At 37.8% G+C, this 20,209-nt stretch overlaps 1 protein-coding gene across 50 annotated transcripts in view; it reads left to right on the top strand.

The window, feature by feature from the left end:
• MAPK10 (mitogen-activated protein kinase 10) overlaps nucleotides 1–20,209 on the top strand; it is a 334,301-nt gene that overhangs the window by 159,200 nt on the left and 154,892 nt on the right. For 28 of the 50 annotated variants that reach the window (XR_012434934.1, XR_012434935.1, XM_074040052.1 and 25 more), the window contains one exon: nucleotides 9,462–9,560. Coding sequence is in view for 18 of the 50 variants with exons in the window: in XM_015450573.4 (XP_015306059.1) it covers nucleotides 9,468–9,533 (66 nt within the window). In the remaining 32 variants the exon portion in view is untranslated. The remainder of the gene's footprint in view (nucleotides 1–9,461; nucleotides 9,561–20,209) is intronic. The other 22 variants (XM_015450573.4, XM_074040061.1, XM_005555344.5 and 19 more) reach the window with 1 other exon arrangement.

Raw genomic sequence — 20,209 nt, 5'->3', positions numbered from 1 at the left:
AAAAGGATTCTCCCTATAATATGCAAAAGACGAGATGAAAAATCTGTCTTGAAACAAGCAATTATCTTCTCAAGGGCTGCAATAGAAAATAGAATTAAATTTAATTTTCTAATAAGAACTGTGCATATGCTCACTTTAAGATATTGTCAAATTCTTAGGTAGACGTGCCATCATTTAGAGCAGGAGGCAGCAAGTTATGGTCCATCAGCCAAATTCAATTCATCACCTGTTTTAATAAATAAAATTGTATCAGAACACAGCCATCCATTAGTTTATAAATTGTCAATGGCTGCTTTCACTTTACAGTGGCAAAACTGAGTAATCGTGGGAGGAAATGTATGAGCTATAAAGCCTAAGAAATTTACTACTTGGCCTTTACAGAAAAAGTTTGCCAACCTCTTGATTTAGAGCGTGCTGACCAACAAAGAACCAGAAGTATACCGTTAACCTCAATAGAAAGGCCAGACTAATTTAATGTCTCCAACCATAAGTATATAAATGCATAAAATACTTTCTAAAATAATATCTAATTTCTTATAAATAATACCTCCATAGTTTTACATCTGAAACTTAGATGTTTCTTAAAATACTGTTCATATAACAAGATAGAAGTAAAATTCTTTAATTTTGGTGGCACAAAATAGTATGATTTGCAACCAGTAGGAAGAAAATTAATTAACATTAGAGTTATCACCAACGAGAGAAAGGGACACCAAACAAGATAGCTAGTACAGCAAATTATTTCCAGTACTATAATGATTCAGTAATATGGTAAGCATCGACATAGACAGCACACAAATATGAGAAATAATGTGTGGAACCTGAATGGAAACAAAACAGGAACCTCGGAATGGTGACAACTTCAGTTTTGGAAATGCAGCCATGTTTAAGCACTTCTGGCACACTGCAGACAACTTATTGTCATTGTTTCTTTCCTTCTTTCAATTCCGATGAGATTACTTTTGTTAAGAAATCATATTGCAGTAATTTCCCAATTCTTTTTCTTTTTACTAAACAGTAGACACTATGCATGGCTTAAATTATAGACTGGGAAATGGCAATGGGTTACACAAGTTGTAGTCTATGTGAGCTGATCTGAGATTGTAGCACTCCCAGTTATATTTTTTTTAATTATAAAAAACTGTTCTTTCCATGATTTTGGAAAGTCAGAACTGCTGAGATGGAGTGCAACAAGAAGTCAAAACAAACAATTCTATAATAACCGTAAAACCCAAAAGGCAGTGAAAGCAATAAAAATCAGAAGTCAATGACTATTACATTAAATAGAATTAAAGAAAAAAAATTCAGCTATAAGCTATTGTGACTAACCCATAACACAGAGCAGTTGAAAGAGATATTTAAGTAGTAAGGGATAGATATCCCCACCACATAAAAAATACTTAAACCAAAGAGAGCCAGTATCATATATTAACAAAATAATCTTTAAGGCAAAAAGTATTATTAAGAATTACAATAGTCATTACTTACTGACAAAAGAGAAACACCCCAAGAAAATGTAACAGTCTTGGACTTACATGCACTTAGCGTTACCTCAAAAAGTGTAAAGCAAATATTAACACAATTATAAGACTACAAAAGAAAACTGAAAAATTCAACATCACAGTGAGAGATTTTTTTTTTTTAAGTTTCAACAGTAACCATATATTATTTTTAAATTTTTTTTCTCTTTTTTTTTCCTTTTTTTAAATTATTATACTTTAACTTCTAGGGTACATGAGCACAATGTGCAGGTTTGTTACATATGTATACTTGTGCCATGTTGGTGTGCTGCACCCATCAACTCATCATTTACATCAGGTATAACTCCCAGTGCCATCCCTCCCCCCATCCCCTCCCCGTAATAGGCCCCGGTGTGTGATGTTCCCCTTCCTGAGTCCAAGTGATCTCGTTGTTCAGTTCCCACATATGAGTGAGAACATGCAGTGTTTGGTTTTCTGTTGTTGTGATAGTTTGCTGAGAATGATGGTTTCCAGCTGCTTCCATGTCCCTACAAAGGAAACGAACTCATCCTTTTTTATGGCTGCATAGTATTCCATGGTGTATATGTGCCACATTTTCTTAATCCAGTCTGTCACTGATGGACATTTGGGTTGATTCCAAGTCTTTGCAATTGTGAATAGTGTTGCAATGAACATACGTGTGCATGTGTCTTTATAGCAGCATGATCTATAATCCTTTGGGTATATACCCAGTAATGGGATGGCTGGGTCATATGGTACTTCTAGTTCTAGATCCTTGAGGAATCGCCATACTGTTTTCCATAATGGTTGAACTAGTTTACAATCCCACCAACAGTGTAAAAGTGTTCCTATTTCTCCACATCCTCTCCAGCACCTGTTGTTTCCTGACTTTTGAATGATTGCCATTCTAACTGGTGTGAGATGGTATCTCATTGTGGTTTTGATTTGCATTTCTCTGATGGCCAGTGATAATGAGCATTTTTTCATGTGTCTGTTGGTTGTATGCCTGTCTTCTTTTGAGAAATGTCTGTTCATATCCTTTGCCCACTTTTTGATGGGGTTGTTTGTTTTTTCTTATAAATTTTTTTGAGTTCTTTGTAGGTTCTGGATATTAGTCCTTTGTCAGATGAGTAGATTGCAAAAATTTTCTCCCATTCTGCAGGTTGCCTGTTCACTCTGATGGTAGTTTCTTTTGCTGTGCAGAAGCTCTTTAGTTTAATTAGATACCATTTGTCAATTTTGGCTTTTGTTGCCGTTGCTTTTGGTGTTTTAGACATGAAGTCCTTGCCCATGCCTATGTCCTGAATGGTATTGCCTAGGTTTTCTTCCAGGGTTTTTATAGTTTTACGTCTAACATTTAAGTCTCTAATCCATCTTGAATTAATTTTTGTATAAGGAGTAAGGAAAGGATCCAGTTTCAACTTTCTACTTATGGCTGGCCAATTTTCCTAGCACCATTTATTAAATAGGGAATCCTTTCCCCATTGCTTGTTTTTCTCAGGTTTGTCAAAGATCAGATGGCTGTAGATGTGTGGTATTGGTTCTGAGGACTCTGTTCTGTTCCATTGGTCTATATCTCTGTTTTGGTACCAGTACCGTGTGGTTTTGGTTACTGTAGCCTTGTAGTATAGTTTGAAGTCGGGTAGCGTGATGCCTCCAGCTTTGTTCTTTTGACTTATGATTGTCTTGGCAATGCGGTCTCTTTTTTGGTTCCATTGGGGTGGAGCGAGAAGGCCAAATAGGAACAGCACCAGTCTCCAGCTCCCAGCACGAGTAACATAGAAGATGGGTGATTTCTGCATTTTCAACTGAGGCACCAGGTTAATTTCACTAGGGAGTGCCGGACTTTCACTGCTAGTCAGCTGGTGCAGCTTGACCAGCGAGAGCTGAAGCAGGGAGAGGCATTGCCTCACCTGGGAAGCACAAGGGGGAAGGGAATCCCTTTTCCTAGCCAGGGGAACTGAGACACACAACACCTGGAAAATCGGGTAACTCCCACCCCAATACTGCGCTTTACCAAGGGTCTTAGCAAATGGCACAGTAGGAGATTATATCCCACACCTGGCCAGAAGGGTCCCATACCCATGGAGCCTCCCTTATTGCTAGCACAGCAGTCTGAGATCTAACTGCAAGGCAGCAGCAAGGCTGGGGGAGGGGTGCCCGCTATTGCTGAGGCTTAAGTAGGTAAACAAAGCCGCTGGGAAGCTTAAACTGGGTGGAGCCCACAGCAGCTCAAGGGGGCCTGCCTGTCTCTGTAGACTCCACCTCTGGGGACAGGGCACAGCTAAACAAAAAGCAGCAGAAACCTCTGCAGATGCAAACGACCCTGTCTGACAGCTTTGAAGAGACCAGTGGATCTCCCAACACGGAGGCTGAGATCTGAGAACAGACACACTGCCTGCTCAAGTTGGTCTGTGACCCCTGAGTAGCCTAACTGGGAGACATTCCCCATTAGGTGCAGACCGACACCTCACACCTCACATGGCAGGGTACACCCTGAGATGAAGCTTCAAGAGCAAGAGTCAGACAGCAACACTTGCTGTTCAGCAATATTCTATTTTCTGCAGCCTCCGCTGCTGGTACCCAGGCAAACAGGGTCTGGAGTGGACCTCAAGCAATCTCCAACAGACCTACAGCTGAGGGTCCTGACTGTTAGACAGAAAACTAACAAACAGAAAGGACACCCACACCAAAACACCATGAGTACGTCACCGTTATCAAAGACCAAAGGCAGATAAAACCACAAAGATGGGGAAAAAGCAGGGCAGAAAAGCTGGAAATACGAAAAATCAGAGTGCATCTCCCCCTCCAAAGGAACGCAGCTCATCGCCAGCAACAGATCAAAGCTGGACAGAGAATGACTTTGACGAGATGAGAGAAGAAGGCTTCAGTCCATCAAACTTCTCAGAGCTAAAGGAGGAATTACGTACCCAGTGCAAAGAAGCTAAAAATCTTGAAAAAAGAATGGAAGAATGGATAACTAGAATAATCAGAGAATGCCACAAAGATACTCCTCGAGAAGAGCAACTCCAAGGCACATAATTATCAGATTCACCAAAGTTGAAATGAAGGAAAAACTGTTAAGGGTAGCCAGAGAGAAAGGTTGTGTAACACACAAAGGGAAGCCCATCAGACTAACAGCAGATCTCTCGGCAGAAACTCTACAAGCCAGAAGAGAGTAGGGGCCAATATTCAACATTCTTAAAGAAAAGAATTTTCAACCCAGAATTTCATATCCAGCCAAACTAAGTTTCATAAGTGAAGGAGAAATAAAATCCTTTACAGAAAAGCAAATGCTTAGAGATTTTGTCACCACCAAGCCTGCCATACAAGAGATCCTGAACATGGAAAGGAAGAACCAGTACCAGCCATTGCAAAAACATGCCAAAATGTAAAGACCATCGATGCTAGGAAGAAACTGCATCAACTAACGAGCAAAATAATCCTGCTAATATCATAATGACAGGATCAAATTCACACATAGCAATATTAACCTTAAATGTAAATGGACTAAATGGCCCAATTAAAAGACACAGACTGACAAAATGGATAAAGAGTCAAGACCCATCAGTGTGCTGTATTCAGGAGACCCATCTCACATGCAGAGACACACACAGGCTCAAAATAAAGGGATGGAGGAAGATCTACCAAGCAAATGGAGAACAAAAAAAGCAGGAATTGCAATCCTCATCTCTGATAAAACAGACTTTAAACCATCAAAGATCAAAAGAAACAAAGAAGGCCATTACATAATGGTCAAGGGATCAATTCAACAGGAAGAGCTAACTATCCTAAATATATATGCGCCCAATACAGGAGCACCCAGATACATACAGCAAGTCCTTAGAGACGTACAAAGAGACTTAGACTCCCATACAATAATAATGGGAGACTTCAACACCCCACTGTCAACATTAGACAGATCAACGAGACAGAAAGTTCACAAGGATATCCTGGAATTGAACTCAACTCTGCACCAAGCAGACCTAATAGACATCTATAGAACTCTCGACCCCAAATCAACAGAATATACATTCTTCTCAGCACCACATCACGTTTATTCGAAAATTGACCACATAGTTGGAAGTAAAGCATTCCTCAGCAAATGTACAAGAACAGAAATTATAACAAACTGTCTCTCAGACCACAGTGCAATCAAACTAGAACTCAAGACTAAGAAACTCAATCAAAACCGCTCAACTACATGGAAACTGAACAACCTGCTCCTGAATGACTACTGGGTACATAACGAAATGAAGGCAGAAATAAAGATGTTCTTTGAAACTAATGAGAACAAAGATACAACATACTAGAATCTCTGGGACACATTTAAAGCAGTGTGTAGAGGGAAATTTATAGCACTAAATGCCCACAAGAGAAAGCTGGAAAGATCTAAAATTGACACTCTAACATCACAATTAAAAGAACTAGAGAAGCAAGAGCAAATACATTCGAAAGCTAGCAGAAGGCAAGAAATAACTAAGATCAGAGCAGAACTGAAGGAGATAGAGACACAAAAAGCCCTCCAAAACATCAATCAATCCAGGAGCTGGTTTTTTTGAAAAGATCACCAAAATTGATAGACTGCTAGCAAGACTAATAAGGAAGAAAAGAGAGAAGAATCAAATAGATTCAATAAAAAATGATAAAGGGGATATCACCACCAACTCCACAGAAATACAAACTACCACAGAGAATACTATAAACCCCTCTATGCAAATAAACTAGAAAACCTAGAAGAAATGGATAATTTTCTGGACACTTACACACTCCCAAGACTAAACTAGGAAGAAGTTGAATCCCTGAATAGACCAATAGCAGGCTCTGAAATTGAGGCAATTATTAATAGCCTACCAACCAAAAAAAGTCCAGGACCAGACGGATTCACAGCTGAATTCTACCAGAGGTAAAAGGAGGGGTTGGTATCATTCCTTCTGAAACTATTCCAATCAATAGAAAAAGAGGGAATACTCCATCACTCATTTTATGAGGCCAACATCATCCTGATACCAAAGCCTGGCAGAGACACAACAAAAAAAGAGAATTTTAGACCAATATCCCTGATGAACATCGATGCAAAAATCCTTAATAAATACTGGCAAACCGAATGCAGCAGCACATCAAAAAGCTTACCCACCATGATCAAGTGGGCTTCATCCCTGGGATGCAAGGCTGGTTCAAAATATGCAAATCAATAAATGTAATCCAGCATATAAACAGTACCAAAGACAAAAACCACATGATTATCTCAATAGATGCAGAAAAGGCCTTTGACAAAATTCAACAGCCCTTCATGCTAAAAACTCTCAATAAACTAGGTATTGATGGAACGTATCTCAAAACAGTAAGACCTATTTTTGACAAACCTACAACGAATTTCATACTGAATGGGCAAAAACTTTGAAAACTGGCACAAGACAGGGATGCCCTCTCTCTCCACTCCTATTCAACATAGTGTTAGAAGTTCTGGCTAGGGCAATCAGGCAAGAGAAAGAAATAAAGGGTATTCAGTTAGGAAAAGAAAAAGTCAAATTGTCCCTATTTGCAGATGACATGATTGTATATTTAGAAAACCCCATCATCTCAGCCCAAAATCTCCTTAAACTGATAAGCAACTTCAGGAAAGTCTCAGGATACAAAATTAATGTGCAAAAATCACAAGCATTCTTATACACCAGTAACAGACAAACAGAGAGCCAAGTCATGAATGAACTTCCATTCACAATTGCTTCAAAGAGAATAAAATACCTAGGAATCCAACTTACAAGGGATGTAAAGGACCTCTTCAAGGAAAACTACAAACCACCGCTCAGCGAAATAAAAGAGGACACAAGCAAATGGAAGAACATACCGTGCTCATGGATAGGAAGAATCAATATCGTGGAAATGGCCATACAGCCCAAGGTAATTTATAGATTCAATGCCATCACCATCAAGCTACCAATGAGTTTCTTCACAGAATTGGAAAAAACTGCTTTAAAGTTCATATGGAACCAAAAAAGAGTCCGCATCTCCAAGACAATCATAAGTCAAAAGAACAAAGCTGGAGGCATCACGCTACCCGACTTCAAATTATACTACAAGGCTACAGTAACCAAAACCACACGGTACTAGTACTAAAACAGAGATATAGACCAATGGAACAGAACAGAGTCCTCAGAACCAATACCACACATCTACAGCCATCTGATCTTTGACAAACCTGAGAAAAACAAGAAATGGGGAAAGGATTCCCTATTTAATAAATGGTGCTAGGAAAATTGGCTAGCCATAAGTAGAAAGTTGAAACTGGATCCTTTCCTTACTCCTTATACGAAAATTAATTCAAGATGGATTAGAGACTTAAATGTTAGACCTAATACCATAAAAACCCTAGAAGAAAACCTAGGTAATACCATTCAGGACATAGGCATGGGCAAGGACTTCATGTCTAAAACACCAAAAGCAATGGCAACAAAAGCCAAAATTGACAAATGGGATCTAATTAAACTAAAGAGCTTCTGCACAGCAAAAGAAACTACCATCAGAGTGAACAGGCAACCTACAGAATGGAAGAAAATTTTTGCAATCTACTCATCTGACAAAGGGCTAATATCCAGAACCTACAAAGAACTCAAAAAAATTTACAAGAAAAAACAAACAACCCCATCAAAAAGTGGGCAAAGGATATGAACAGACATTTCTCAAAAGAAGACAGGCATACAACCAACAGACACATGAAAAAATGCTCATTATCACTGGCCATCAGAGAAATGCAAATCAAAACCACAATGAGATACCATCTCACACCAGTTAGAATGGCAATCATTCAAAAGTCAGGAAACAACAGGTGCTGGAGAGGATGTGGAGAAATAGGAACACTTTTACACTGTTGGTGGGATTGTAAACTAGTTCAACCATTATGGAAAACAGTATGGCGATTCCTCAAGGATCTAGAACTAGAAGTACCATATGACCCAGCCATCCCATTACTGGGTATATACCCAAAGGATTATAGATCATGCTGCTATAAAGACACATGCACACGTATGTTCATTGCAACACTATTCACAATTGCAAAGACTTGGAATCAACCCAAATGTCCATCAGTGACAGACTGGATTAAGAAAATGTGGCACATATACACCATGGAATACTATGCAGCCATAAAAAAGGATGAGTTCGTGTCCTTTGTAGGGACATGGAAGCAGCTGGAAACCATCATTCTCAGCAAACTATCGCAACAACAGAAAACCAAACACTGCATGTTCTCACTCATATGTGGGAACTGAACAACGAGATCACTTGGACTCGGGAAGGGGAACATCACACTCTGGTGCCTATTACGGGGAGGGGATGGGGGGAGGGATGGCACTGGGAGTTATACCTGATGTAAATGATGAGTTGATGGGTGCTGACGAGTTGACAGGTGCAGCACACCAGCATGGCACAAGTATACATATGTAACAAACCTACACATTGTGCACATGTACCCTGGAACTTAAAGTATAATAATAGAAAAAAGAAAAGAAAAATTTATCTATACTGGTACTTTAAGCTCTAATGTAATTACTCCAAGTCCTATATAGAATTCTATTATAAATTATATTTTATTTAATAGTGCTTTTATTCTACAGTAAGTACATATATCCTGTTCAGCATATGTTTGAGAGGTTTTTTTTTGTTAATTAAATGTTAAGAACTGAAAATGCTTTATAACAGGATGTATTTCCCTTTAAATTATTAGGTATGTCCCCTTTCTTATATCTAATCTTTATGAGTGTGATGGAATTTATCATTATAAAAGATAAGACCTTTTAACCTTATTTCATTATTAAATACAGTTTGTGAAAGGTATAGTATGGGTCAAGATAAGGATTATGTTGGAGATATGTTGTGCATGATACTTTGCATATAGCTCAAATTATGCCAAAATCTATATTGTTATGTAATGAAAAATAAATGATTTGAAAATTTATGTTCTGTTTCTTTTTCCTCTAGGTATTTATGAGCCTCCATTTCTTATACTACTGCAGTGAACCAACATTGGATGTGAAAATTGCCTTTTGTCAGGTGTGTGTTCCTTACAGGTAAAACAAGGTACAGTATATATTCCCTTGTATTTCCACTTTGACATACCATGTGCATACATTCCACACCAAAGTCAGTATTTATATCATATTAAAAGTAGTTTAGGATTGGGAGCTGGCAAGATGGCCAAATAGAAACAGCTCCAGTCTGCAGCTCCCAGCGAGATCAATGCAGAAGATGAATGATTTCTGCATTTCCACCTGAGGTACCATTAGACAACTTCTGTAATCTCGCTGGGACTGGTTACACAGTGGGTGCAGCCCACAGAGGGCGAGCTGAAGCAGGGTGGGGCGTTACCTCACCCAGGAAGTGCAAGGGGTCAGGGAACTCCCTCCCCTAGTCAAGGGAAGCCATGAAGGACTGTGCCATGAGGAAGGGTGCACTCTGACCCAGATGCTATGCTTTTTCCATGGTCTTCGCAACCTGCAGATTCCCTCAGGTGTCTACACCACAGGGGTCCTGGGTTTCAAGCACAAAACGGGGCAGCCATTTGGGCAGACACCAAGCTAGCTACAAGATATTTTTTTCATACCCTACTGGTGCCTGGAACACCAGTGAGACAGAACCATTTACTCCCCTGGAAAGGGGGCTGAAGCCAGGGGGCCAAGTGGTCTAGCTCAGCGGATCCCACTCCCATGGAGCCCAGCAAGCTAAGATCCACTGGCTTGAAAATTCTCACTGACAGCACAGCAGTCTGAAGTCTACCTGGGATGCTCAGGCTTGGTGGGGGGAGGGGCGTCTACCATTACTGAGGCTTGAGTAGGTGGTTTTCCCCTCACAGTGTAAACAAAACCGCCAGAAAGTTCGAACCGGGCGGAGGCCACTGCAGCTCAGCAAAGCCGCTGTAGCCAGACTGTCTCTAGATTCCGCCTCTCTGGGCAGGGCATCTCTGAACAAAAGGCAGCAGCCTCAGTCAGGGACTTATAGATGAAACTCCCATCTTCCTGGGATGGAGTACCTGGTGAAGGGGTAGCTGTGGGCACAGCTTCTGCAGACTTAAACATCCCTGCCTGCCGGCTCTGAGGAGCGCAGCAGATCTCCCAGCACAGCAATCAAGCTCTGCTAAGGGACAGACTATCTCCTCAAGTGGGTCCCTAACCCCACACCTCCCAGCACGGGTGGACAGACGCCTCATACAGGAGAGCTCTGGCTGGCATCTGGCGGGTGCCCCTCTGAAAAAACCTTCCAGAGGAAGGAACAGGCACAATCTTTGCTGTTCTGCACTCTCCTGGTAATACTCAGGCAAACAGGATCTGGACTGGACCTCCAGCAAACTCCAGCAGAGGGGCCTGTTAGATGGAAAAGTAACAAACAGAAAGGAATAGCATCAACATCAGCAAAAAGGACATTCACAGAAAAATCCCATCTGAAGGTAACCAGCAACAAAGACCAAAGGTGGATAAATCCACGAAGATGAGGAAAAACCAGCACAAAAAGGCTGAAAACTCCAAAAACCAGAATGCCTCTTCTGCTCCAAAGGATCACAACTCCTCACCAGCAAGGGAAAAATTTTGTTCTATTTTGTTAACCTTTTCAAAAAACCAGCTCCTGGATTAATTGATTTTTTGAAGGGTTTTTTGTGTATCTATCCTTCAGTTTTGCTCTGACCTTAGTTAGTTATTGTCCTCTGCTATCTTTTGAATTTGTTTACTCTTGCTTCTCTAGTTATTTTAATTATGATGTTAGGGTGTCGATTTTAGATCTTCTTCACTTTCTCCTGAGGGCATTTAGTGCTATAAATTTCCCTTTAACCATGGCTTTAGCTGTCTCCCAGAGATTCTGGTATATTGTGTCTTTGTTCTCCTTGATTTCAAATAACTTATTTATTTCTGCCTTAATTTGCCCAGTAGTCATTTAGGACCAGAAACACCATTTGACCCAGAAATCCCATTACTGGGTATATATCCAAAGGGTTATAAATCATTCCATTATAAAGACCTATGCACAGGTATGTTTATAGCAGCACTTTTCACAATAGCAAAGACTTTGCAACCAAACCAAATGCCCATCAGTAATAGACTGTATAAAGAAAATGTGGCACATACACACTATGGAATACTATGCAGCCATAAAAAAGATGAGTTCATGTCCTTTGCAGCGACGTGGATGAAGTTGGAAACCATCGTTCTCAGCAAACTAACACGGGAACAGAAAACCAAACACCCCATGTTCTCACTCACATGTGGGAATTGAACACTGAGAACACATGAACACAGGGAGGGGAACATCACACACCAGGGCATGTTGGCAGGTGGGGGGCTAAGGGAGGGATAGAATTAGGAGAAACACTTAATGTAGATGACGGGTTGATAAGTGCAGCAAACCACCATGGCACCTGTATACCTATGTAACAACCCGCATGTTCTACGCATGTATCCCAGAACTTAAAGTATAATTAAAAAAAAAAAGTAGTTTAGGAAATGGAAGTGAATAGGTGTGTTGTTTCTAATTCATTTAAGTTAGAATGGGAATAAAGGTATTTTTTTCAAGTTTTATTGTAAAGTGATTTATTCTTTGATTATATTTATACTTCAAGATTTTAATATTTCTTTTCAAATCCTTAAAATGGGACTTTAACCATAAAAATGACTTCATTCTGTACAGTTGTCCCCCCTTATCTGTGGTTTCGATTTCCACAGTTTCAGTCACCCACTGTTAACTGTGGTCCTCAAAATATTAAATTGAAAATTCCAGAAATAAGAACTCATGAGTTTTAGATTGCATGCTGTTCTGAGTAGTGTGAAGAAATCTTGTGCCATCTTGCTCCATCCCACTTAGGTTGTGCAGCATGTCTATATAATGCCACCTGCCAGTGAATTACTTAACAGCCATCTCTGTTATCAGATTGACTGTTGTGGTATCACAGTGCTCTTGTTCAAGTAACCTTTATTTTACTTAATTGTTCTATTTTTTTTTATTATTTATTGTTGTTAATATCTTACTGTGCCTAACTTATAAATTAAACTTTATCGTAGGTGTATATGTATAGGGTTCAGTGCTATCTGTGGTTTCAGGCATCCACTAGGGGGTCTTAAAATGTATTCTTTGAATATAAGGGGAGACTACTGTAGTATTTCTCATCATAACAACTGATTGGCCTCAAATAGAGTATCTCTAAACCCACTATAATAATATACAGGTGGTACTCAGTTTGTTTTGTGATGCCTATTATATCTAACCAGTACTTATAATAGTAAAAATGTTAACCAACAATAATGACAAATAACGGTGTACTTAACCTAGAAGGGAAAGTAAGAAGGTGGCAACAACGTTTGGTAGTGTGCATGGACTAGATAAGAGTTGACTTCTTTGTATTCATGCGAACCCTATTTTTAAGGAGAAGTCTCCCTAGGGCACCTACATATATTTCAAGTATGTTTAAAACAGTTATAACTTAACCTTGTTGTCATATATAATTGATAGTACTCTCTTTTACTCTTAAGAATTGTTCTAGTTTGGACAATAAATTATATGTTAACCTTATTCATACTTAAGCAGAGAGCTTCCCTTAAGTTTTTCAGCAGTGATTATCATTGCACCTTCTCTTTGAGCTGTGTTGTAAATAGAGACTGACATGCATTTTGAAACAAGATTTTTAAAATAACTCCTTTGCTTTATTTTAATGCAATTTTTCCTGATTCTAGAATTAATATTTATTATAGAAAATATAGAAAAGCATAAAGGGGAACAAAACATAGTTTTTGCATATACTCTATACTTACTGTATCTACTTTCCTTGAGCATAGATTTTCTATGACAAAGTAAAATGTGTTACCTGCTATGAATGAGATTTACTGATCTCTCTCATCTCCCTAAACTGTAATTGTTGCAGTTCCTGAAGCCTCAGGCCATTAGACAACTTCTCTAATAATAACTCCAGTGCTAAACAGCCTTGGTTAAAAATTCCATTTCTATCACTTACCAGCCATTTGCTTGTGACCTTGGGCAAGTTACTTGATCTCTAGTGCTTCAGTTTCTTTATTTATAAAAGGAGGAAATAATAATGCCTACATTTTAGGCTTGGTATGAGAATTAAATGAGTTTATACTTGCAAAGCACTGAGAGCAGTACTGGAACATGTGTTTGTTAAATAGATGATTAAATTTTAAATAAATTTACACTCACTCTCTGGAGCTCCCACTGAGTCCCAGTGCTTTAAATATTATCATTATCTTGAATATCACACAGTTTTATCTCCAACCCAAACATTTTCCTGGAACTGGACTCATATTCAACTGTCTGTTCTACATCTCCACTTAGATGTCAAATAGGCATATCAGACTGTACGCATTCCAAAGCAACATCTCATCTATCCTCTAAAATTACTCTTCCCATTGTCTACTCTAGCTCAGTAACTGATAACTCCACCCTTCCAGTTATAATAAAATCCTTGGAATCATCTTTTGGGTCACATTCCATATTCAAGCCATCAGCAAATTCTGTTGACTCTATAATTAATTAAAACCTAACTGGAATCTCACAGATTCTCACTATTTTTCCACTACCACCCTGATCCAAGATACCCTTATCTCTTGCTTAAATTATTGTAAGAGCTTCTACTTTTGCCCACCCCCAAGCGGTTTACTCTTAAACATTAGAAAGAATTGTCTTTGAAAAATATAAGTGAGATCGTGTCACTCCTTGACTAAAACTAAAACAAAAGAGAAAGACCTTTCAATGTCTTCCCATCTCACTCAGCAAAATCCTTATAGTAAATCCTTATAATAAATCCCCAAGCCTTTATTATCTAGCCCCCTAGAAACCTCTATCCTAAAATATTCTTCTGTTATCCACTTGGACCACTCTTTAACCATCTTCACAGCTTCGCTCAAATGTCATTTTTAAGGAAATCCTTCCTGATAACCCTATTTCAAATTGTCCTAACCACCTGACTGCATACCCAACTTCCCTGCCTCCGTAACACATCAGTATCTAATGTTCTATTTATGTTGCTGGTCTGGAATTTTGCTTCCCTCTCTCCACTGGAATGCATTTTGCACATGAACCAGATTTTTTTCAGTGTCTTGCTGGGGCCATTTCACAGAGGCTCACAAGAGCTGAATATGCACAATTTTCCAACTCAAAGTTTAATGATGCCAAGTTGGTAACTTAAAATCTGTCATGATCGGAGTATTTATGTTACAGAAATGTGCAAATACTGCAAATATGTCCCCTTCCCATTTTTCCTCCTCCACAGCCAGTTGTTGAACATTTACCATCACACCATTGGAATTTTGTCTCCTGTTCACTGCTGTACTGCAACACTCACAGTAGTATCTGACATAGGGTCAGTGTATTAGGCAGTTCTTGTGATGCTATAAAGAAATACTTAAGGCTGGGTAATTTATAAAGAAAAGAGGTTTAACTGACTCGTGGTTCTGCAGACAGTACAAGAAATGTGGTGCTGGCATCTGCTTCTGGTAAGGGACTCAGGAAGCTCACAATTACAGTAGAAAGCAAAGGAGGAGCAGGCATCTCACAAGGCCAGAGTGGGAGCAAGAGAAAAAGTGAGGAAGGTTCCACACACTTCTAAGCAACCAGATCTCACAACAACTCACTATAGTGAGGACAGGACCAAGCCACAACCCAAACACCTCCCACCAGGCCCCACCTCCAGCACTGGGGATTACATTTTAACATGAGATTTGAAGGGGACAAATATCCAAACCATATCAGTAGGCTCTTATCAGACATTTGCATAATGAGTAAATGAATTATACATGTTTTGTTTATGTAATCAGTTGCAACAGTGATCCTGGTGTGGTGGAAAATGAGTAGGCCTGAATTTTTAGGTTAAATATCTGGGCCTTACCACTTGCAAGCTGTATGACTGTGAGCTATTTCCTTAGCCTTCATTATCCTAGCCATTTACATGCCATTAACACTTAAAAAACATACCAACCAAAACCAAAAAACTAAATTAATGTTTTACATATTTCCAGTTTAAATCTGAACCTCAAAAACAATATCAATGAATATAACCTTAAACCTTCAGCCATTTTTTAAAATACAGAAAGTCTTTGTGTAGGTTGTAATTATTTTTCAGTTCAACTTTCTACATCTGGGTGCAGATACAGAATGTTTATTTTTAATGGAAGTTCTTTTAAAGCAAAGGAATACAAAGAAGTGAAGCAGGAACTTTCTTAATGACTCTGGATTTTCTTGCTTACTATGAGCTTTTAATATATAGAAAATATGCATGCATATAATATTTTTTAAAAATCTAGAAATAACATAGTAAGCAGAATATTTCCATTTGTGACTGGACATTTTATTTACTTCCCGTGTAGAATTTTCTTTGATAATAACATTTATTTTTATTTTTCCTGTAGCTCTGTGCCTCATTCACTTCTCTAGCAATTGAAAGAAAATAGTGTATTTATTTTTAGAGGCAGAATCATCTATAGAGGTTTTCTTTAAACTATGCTTTGTGGAAGCTTCTCATTTCCTGGGGCATCTCACAGATCCTTTATGTACTATGGTGTTTAAGCTTATCACCAGCTTGGCTGAGGCTACTCTCAACTTTTTGCCCAAGAGACAATACTCAAAGACCTTAAAAAACTTGTCAATAATTAATTAATGATTAACTGTGTCCAGAATTTCAGTCTCTTGAGCCTTAGTCCATGGGGTTTTCAATTATGTCATATTTCTAAGTTTTTCACTATTGTCTGTAAGAAATCAGAGAAATATGGAAAATAAAATTGCTGAATAGTATTTGTCAGCAGAAAATATGTACATTATCTATAATAGTTTTTACCGTAATTCTTAACTGAATTATTTGAAGAATATGGGATTCACTGACTTTTTTTAAAAAGTTACTCTTACTATTTTTTTTTAACCCAGCAAAGTAGCTTTTGAAGGCAAGAGGTTTCTTGTTATAGTCTCGGGGGAAATTTTTCATTGTAATGTTAGACAATAAAAGAATAATCTTTAGTTTGCACTGGTATTAATTCAATAATTACAAAAATATAAACCTACAGGGAATATAAAGTGCAAAATTCTTGATTCTCCTGAGAAATAGGTAAGTAGTCTTAGCTCTCTTTTCTGAATTGAACAGAGCTACAGAAGTGTTACATTTCACTCTATAAATTTAAAAAAACTCATGAAAGTGTTCTTTTTGGAACTTTGTTGTACTGAACAGATTATTCAGGATTTTAACCAGGAGATATATTCACAGAGAAATAATATGTGTTGTGGCCTCCCAACTCCTACACACTCACCGGTGTCTACAGCACTTACTGCATTCTTTGTGCATTACTACTAAGTTTATAGATTTGTTTTCCCCACTCAATGGTACTATCTCAGGGTCAGGACCAGGGCATCTTTCTCCCTAACTCCCAGGCCCAGAAGTTTATCTTACTCCAGAAAATATTCAGTGAAAGAGGGAAAATGAAAACCCAGCAGAAAAACACCATTTCCTAAGTAGAAATGTGTTTGCTTGCTTTTCAAAATCAAATCAATTTTTCAACATCCTCATATCCTACAATTATATATTAATAGATTTAATTATGTTTTCGTTATTTTCCTAATCATAAATCAGTGTTTACCTAACATTTATCTAACATTTATCAACTTACTGTCCTCTGTAAACATTTACCGATGATTTAGTTATGAATAATTTTAAATTATTTCCTGATTTTGAGAAAGCCTGTGACACAGAGGGTATGAATTAATTAATCAACAAATCATAAATTTAAGCGTCACTAGAAGTAAAAGGGACTGAGCTAAGATTGGTCTTCCTTTTTCTTATGACACGAAAACTCCTTGTGGCTCCTTATCTACTCATTGACTGATTGATTATTGGTTTTACCATTCATTGTTTCAACACATATTTTTAAGAGATTTTGGTAATTTTTCTAGTTTATTAGTTTAATATCCCTCCCATTTAAAAATTTAACTTAATTCACTTAAAAAAATTGACACATAACAATCCTACATGTTTATGGAGGTACATAGTGATGTTTTGATATATAGTGTATAGTAATCACATCGGAATAATTAGCATATCCATCATCTCAAACATTTATCATTTCTTTGTGTTGGGAACATTCAATATCCTCCTTCTAACTATTTGAAATTTATAATGTAAACTATAGTCACCCTACAGTGCTATAGAACACCATATTATATTCTTCCTGTCTAGTTGTAATTTTATACCCTTTAACAAATCTCTTTTTTCCTCCCAACCCTTACCCATCTCAGCCTCCAGTACCCTCTGGTCTACTTTTTACCTCTATGAGATCAACTTTTTTTTAGTTTCCATATATGAATGAGAACATGTGGTGTTTAACTTCCTATTCTTATCTTATTTCACTTAACATAATGTCTTCCAGTTCCATTCGTGGTGCTGAGAATGGAACTGGTGCTGAGAATGACAGGATTTCATTTCTCTTTTATTCCATTGAGTGTATATACCTAATTTGCTTTATCTAGTCATCTGCTGTTGGACACCTAAGGTTGATTCCATGTCTTGGCTATTATGAATAGTGCAATAAACATGGGGCTGCAGATGTCTCTTTGATATAATATTTTTTATTTATTTATTTATTTATTTTTATTTTTTTATGAGCACCCAGTAGTGGTGTGTATGCTGGATCATATGGTAGTTCTACCTGTAGTTTTTTGAAGTTTTCTGAAGAACCTATATACTGTTCTCCATAGTGGTTGTACTAGTTTACATTCCCACCAACAGTGTATAAGAGCTTCCTTTTCTCCACATTCTCACCAACATTTATTATTTTTTGTCCTTTTTATAATAGTCATTCTAACTGGAGTAGGATAACACATCAATGTGGTGTTGATTTGTAGTTCCCTGATGATTAGTGATGTTGAGTGATCTTTTCATATATTTGTTGGCCATTTGTATGTCTTCTTTTGAAACATGTCTGTTCAGATCATTTGTCTATTTATAATCCAGATTTTGTTGTTGTTGTTGAGATATTTGAGCTCCTTGTATATTTAAGATATTAATTCCCTTTGGAATGAATAGTTTGAAAATATTTTCTCCCATTCTGTAGGTTGTATTTTCACTTTGTTGATTGTTTCCTTTGCTGTGCAAAAGCTTTATAGTTTGATACAATCCATTTTTGTTTTGTTTTGTTGCCTCTGCTTTTGAGGTCTTATTTTCATAAAATCTTTGCCCAGAACAATGTCCCAAAGCATATTCCCTATGTCTTCTTCTAGTAGGTTTATAATTTCAGGTCTTACATTTAAGTATTTAATCTGTCTTGAGTTGTATTTTGTTTATTGTGAGAGATAAAGGTTTAGTTTCATTCTTCTTCATATGCATAACCATTTAGCATCATATATTGAAGAGGGTTTCCCTTCCCCAATGTATGTTCTTGGTAGCTTTGTCAAAAGGCAGTTGGCTGTAGATATGTGAATTAATTTGTGGGTTTTCTAATCTGTTCTGTTGGTCTATGAGTCTGTTTTTATGCCAGTGCCATGCTGTTTTGGTTACTATAGCCTTGTAGTATATTTTGAAGTCCGGTGGTGTAATACCTTTAACTTTGTTCTTTTTGTTCAGGATTGCTTTGTCTATTTGGGGCCTTTTGTGGTTCCATACAAATTTGGATTTTTTTTTTTCCTGGGAAGAATGTCATTGGTATTTTGGTAGGCATTACATTGGATATGTAGGTTGCTTTGGTTAGTATGGTCATTTAACAATATTAATTCTTCTGATCCATAAGCATGAGATATCTTTTCATTTGTATCCATTTCAATTTCTTTAATCAGTGTTTTATAGTTTTCCTTGTATAAGTCTTTCACTTCCTTGGTTAAATTTATTCCTAGGTATTTTATTTCTTGTGTACTATTGTGTAAATGGAATTGACTTCTTGATTTCTTTTCCTTCTTTTTTCATTTTTTTGAGATGGAGTCACTCTTTTGCCCAGGCTGGAGTGCAGTGGTGTGATCTTAGCTCACTGCAACCTCCACCTCCTGGGTTCAAGTGATTCTCCTGCCTCAGCCTCCCGAGTAGCTGAGACTACAGGCACTGACCACCACGCCAGGCTAATTTTTTGTATTTTTAGTAGAGACAGGGTTTCATCATGTTAGCCAAGATGTTCTCAATCTCCTGACCTCGTGATGTGCCCACCTTGGCCTCCCAAAGTGCTGTGATTATAAGCATGAGCCACCACACCCAGCAAACTTCTTGATTTCTTTTTTAGCTAGTTTGTTGTTCGTGTGTAGAAATGCTACTGATTTTTGTTTGTTGATTTCGCATTCTGCAATTTTACTGAATTTGTTTGTTAGTTCTAAGGGTTTTTTAGTAGAGTCTTTAGGTTTTTCTATATATGAGATTATGTCATCTGCAAACAGGGACGATTTGACTTCTTCCTTTCCACTTTGGATGCCCTTTACTTATTTCTTATGTCTAATTGCTTTGACTAGTTCTTCCAGTACTATGTTGAATAATACTGGAAAGAGTGGGCTGTCTTGTTCCACTTCTTAGAGGAAAAGCTTTAAGGTTTTCCCTATTCAGTATGATGTTAGCTATGGGTTTATCATAAATGGCCTTTGTTGCAAGACATCTTACTGAGTACTTATAATATGTACTTGTAATTTGTGGAATAGAAACTAGAGATACAGCATGATGTGGTTACTCCCCTAAAAAACATGCTGTTTACTCTCAATCATGATAGGGAGTGGTTAGGCTC

This window comes from Macaca fascicularis, chromosome 5, assembly GCF_037993035.2.
Source record: "Macaca fascicularis isolate 582-1 chromosome 5, T2T-MFA8v1.1".
Lineage (NCBI taxonomy): Eukaryota > Metazoa > Chordata > Mammalia > Primates > Cercopithecidae > Macaca > Macaca fascicularis.
This window is presented reverse-complemented; position numbering and strand designations above follow the sequence as displayed.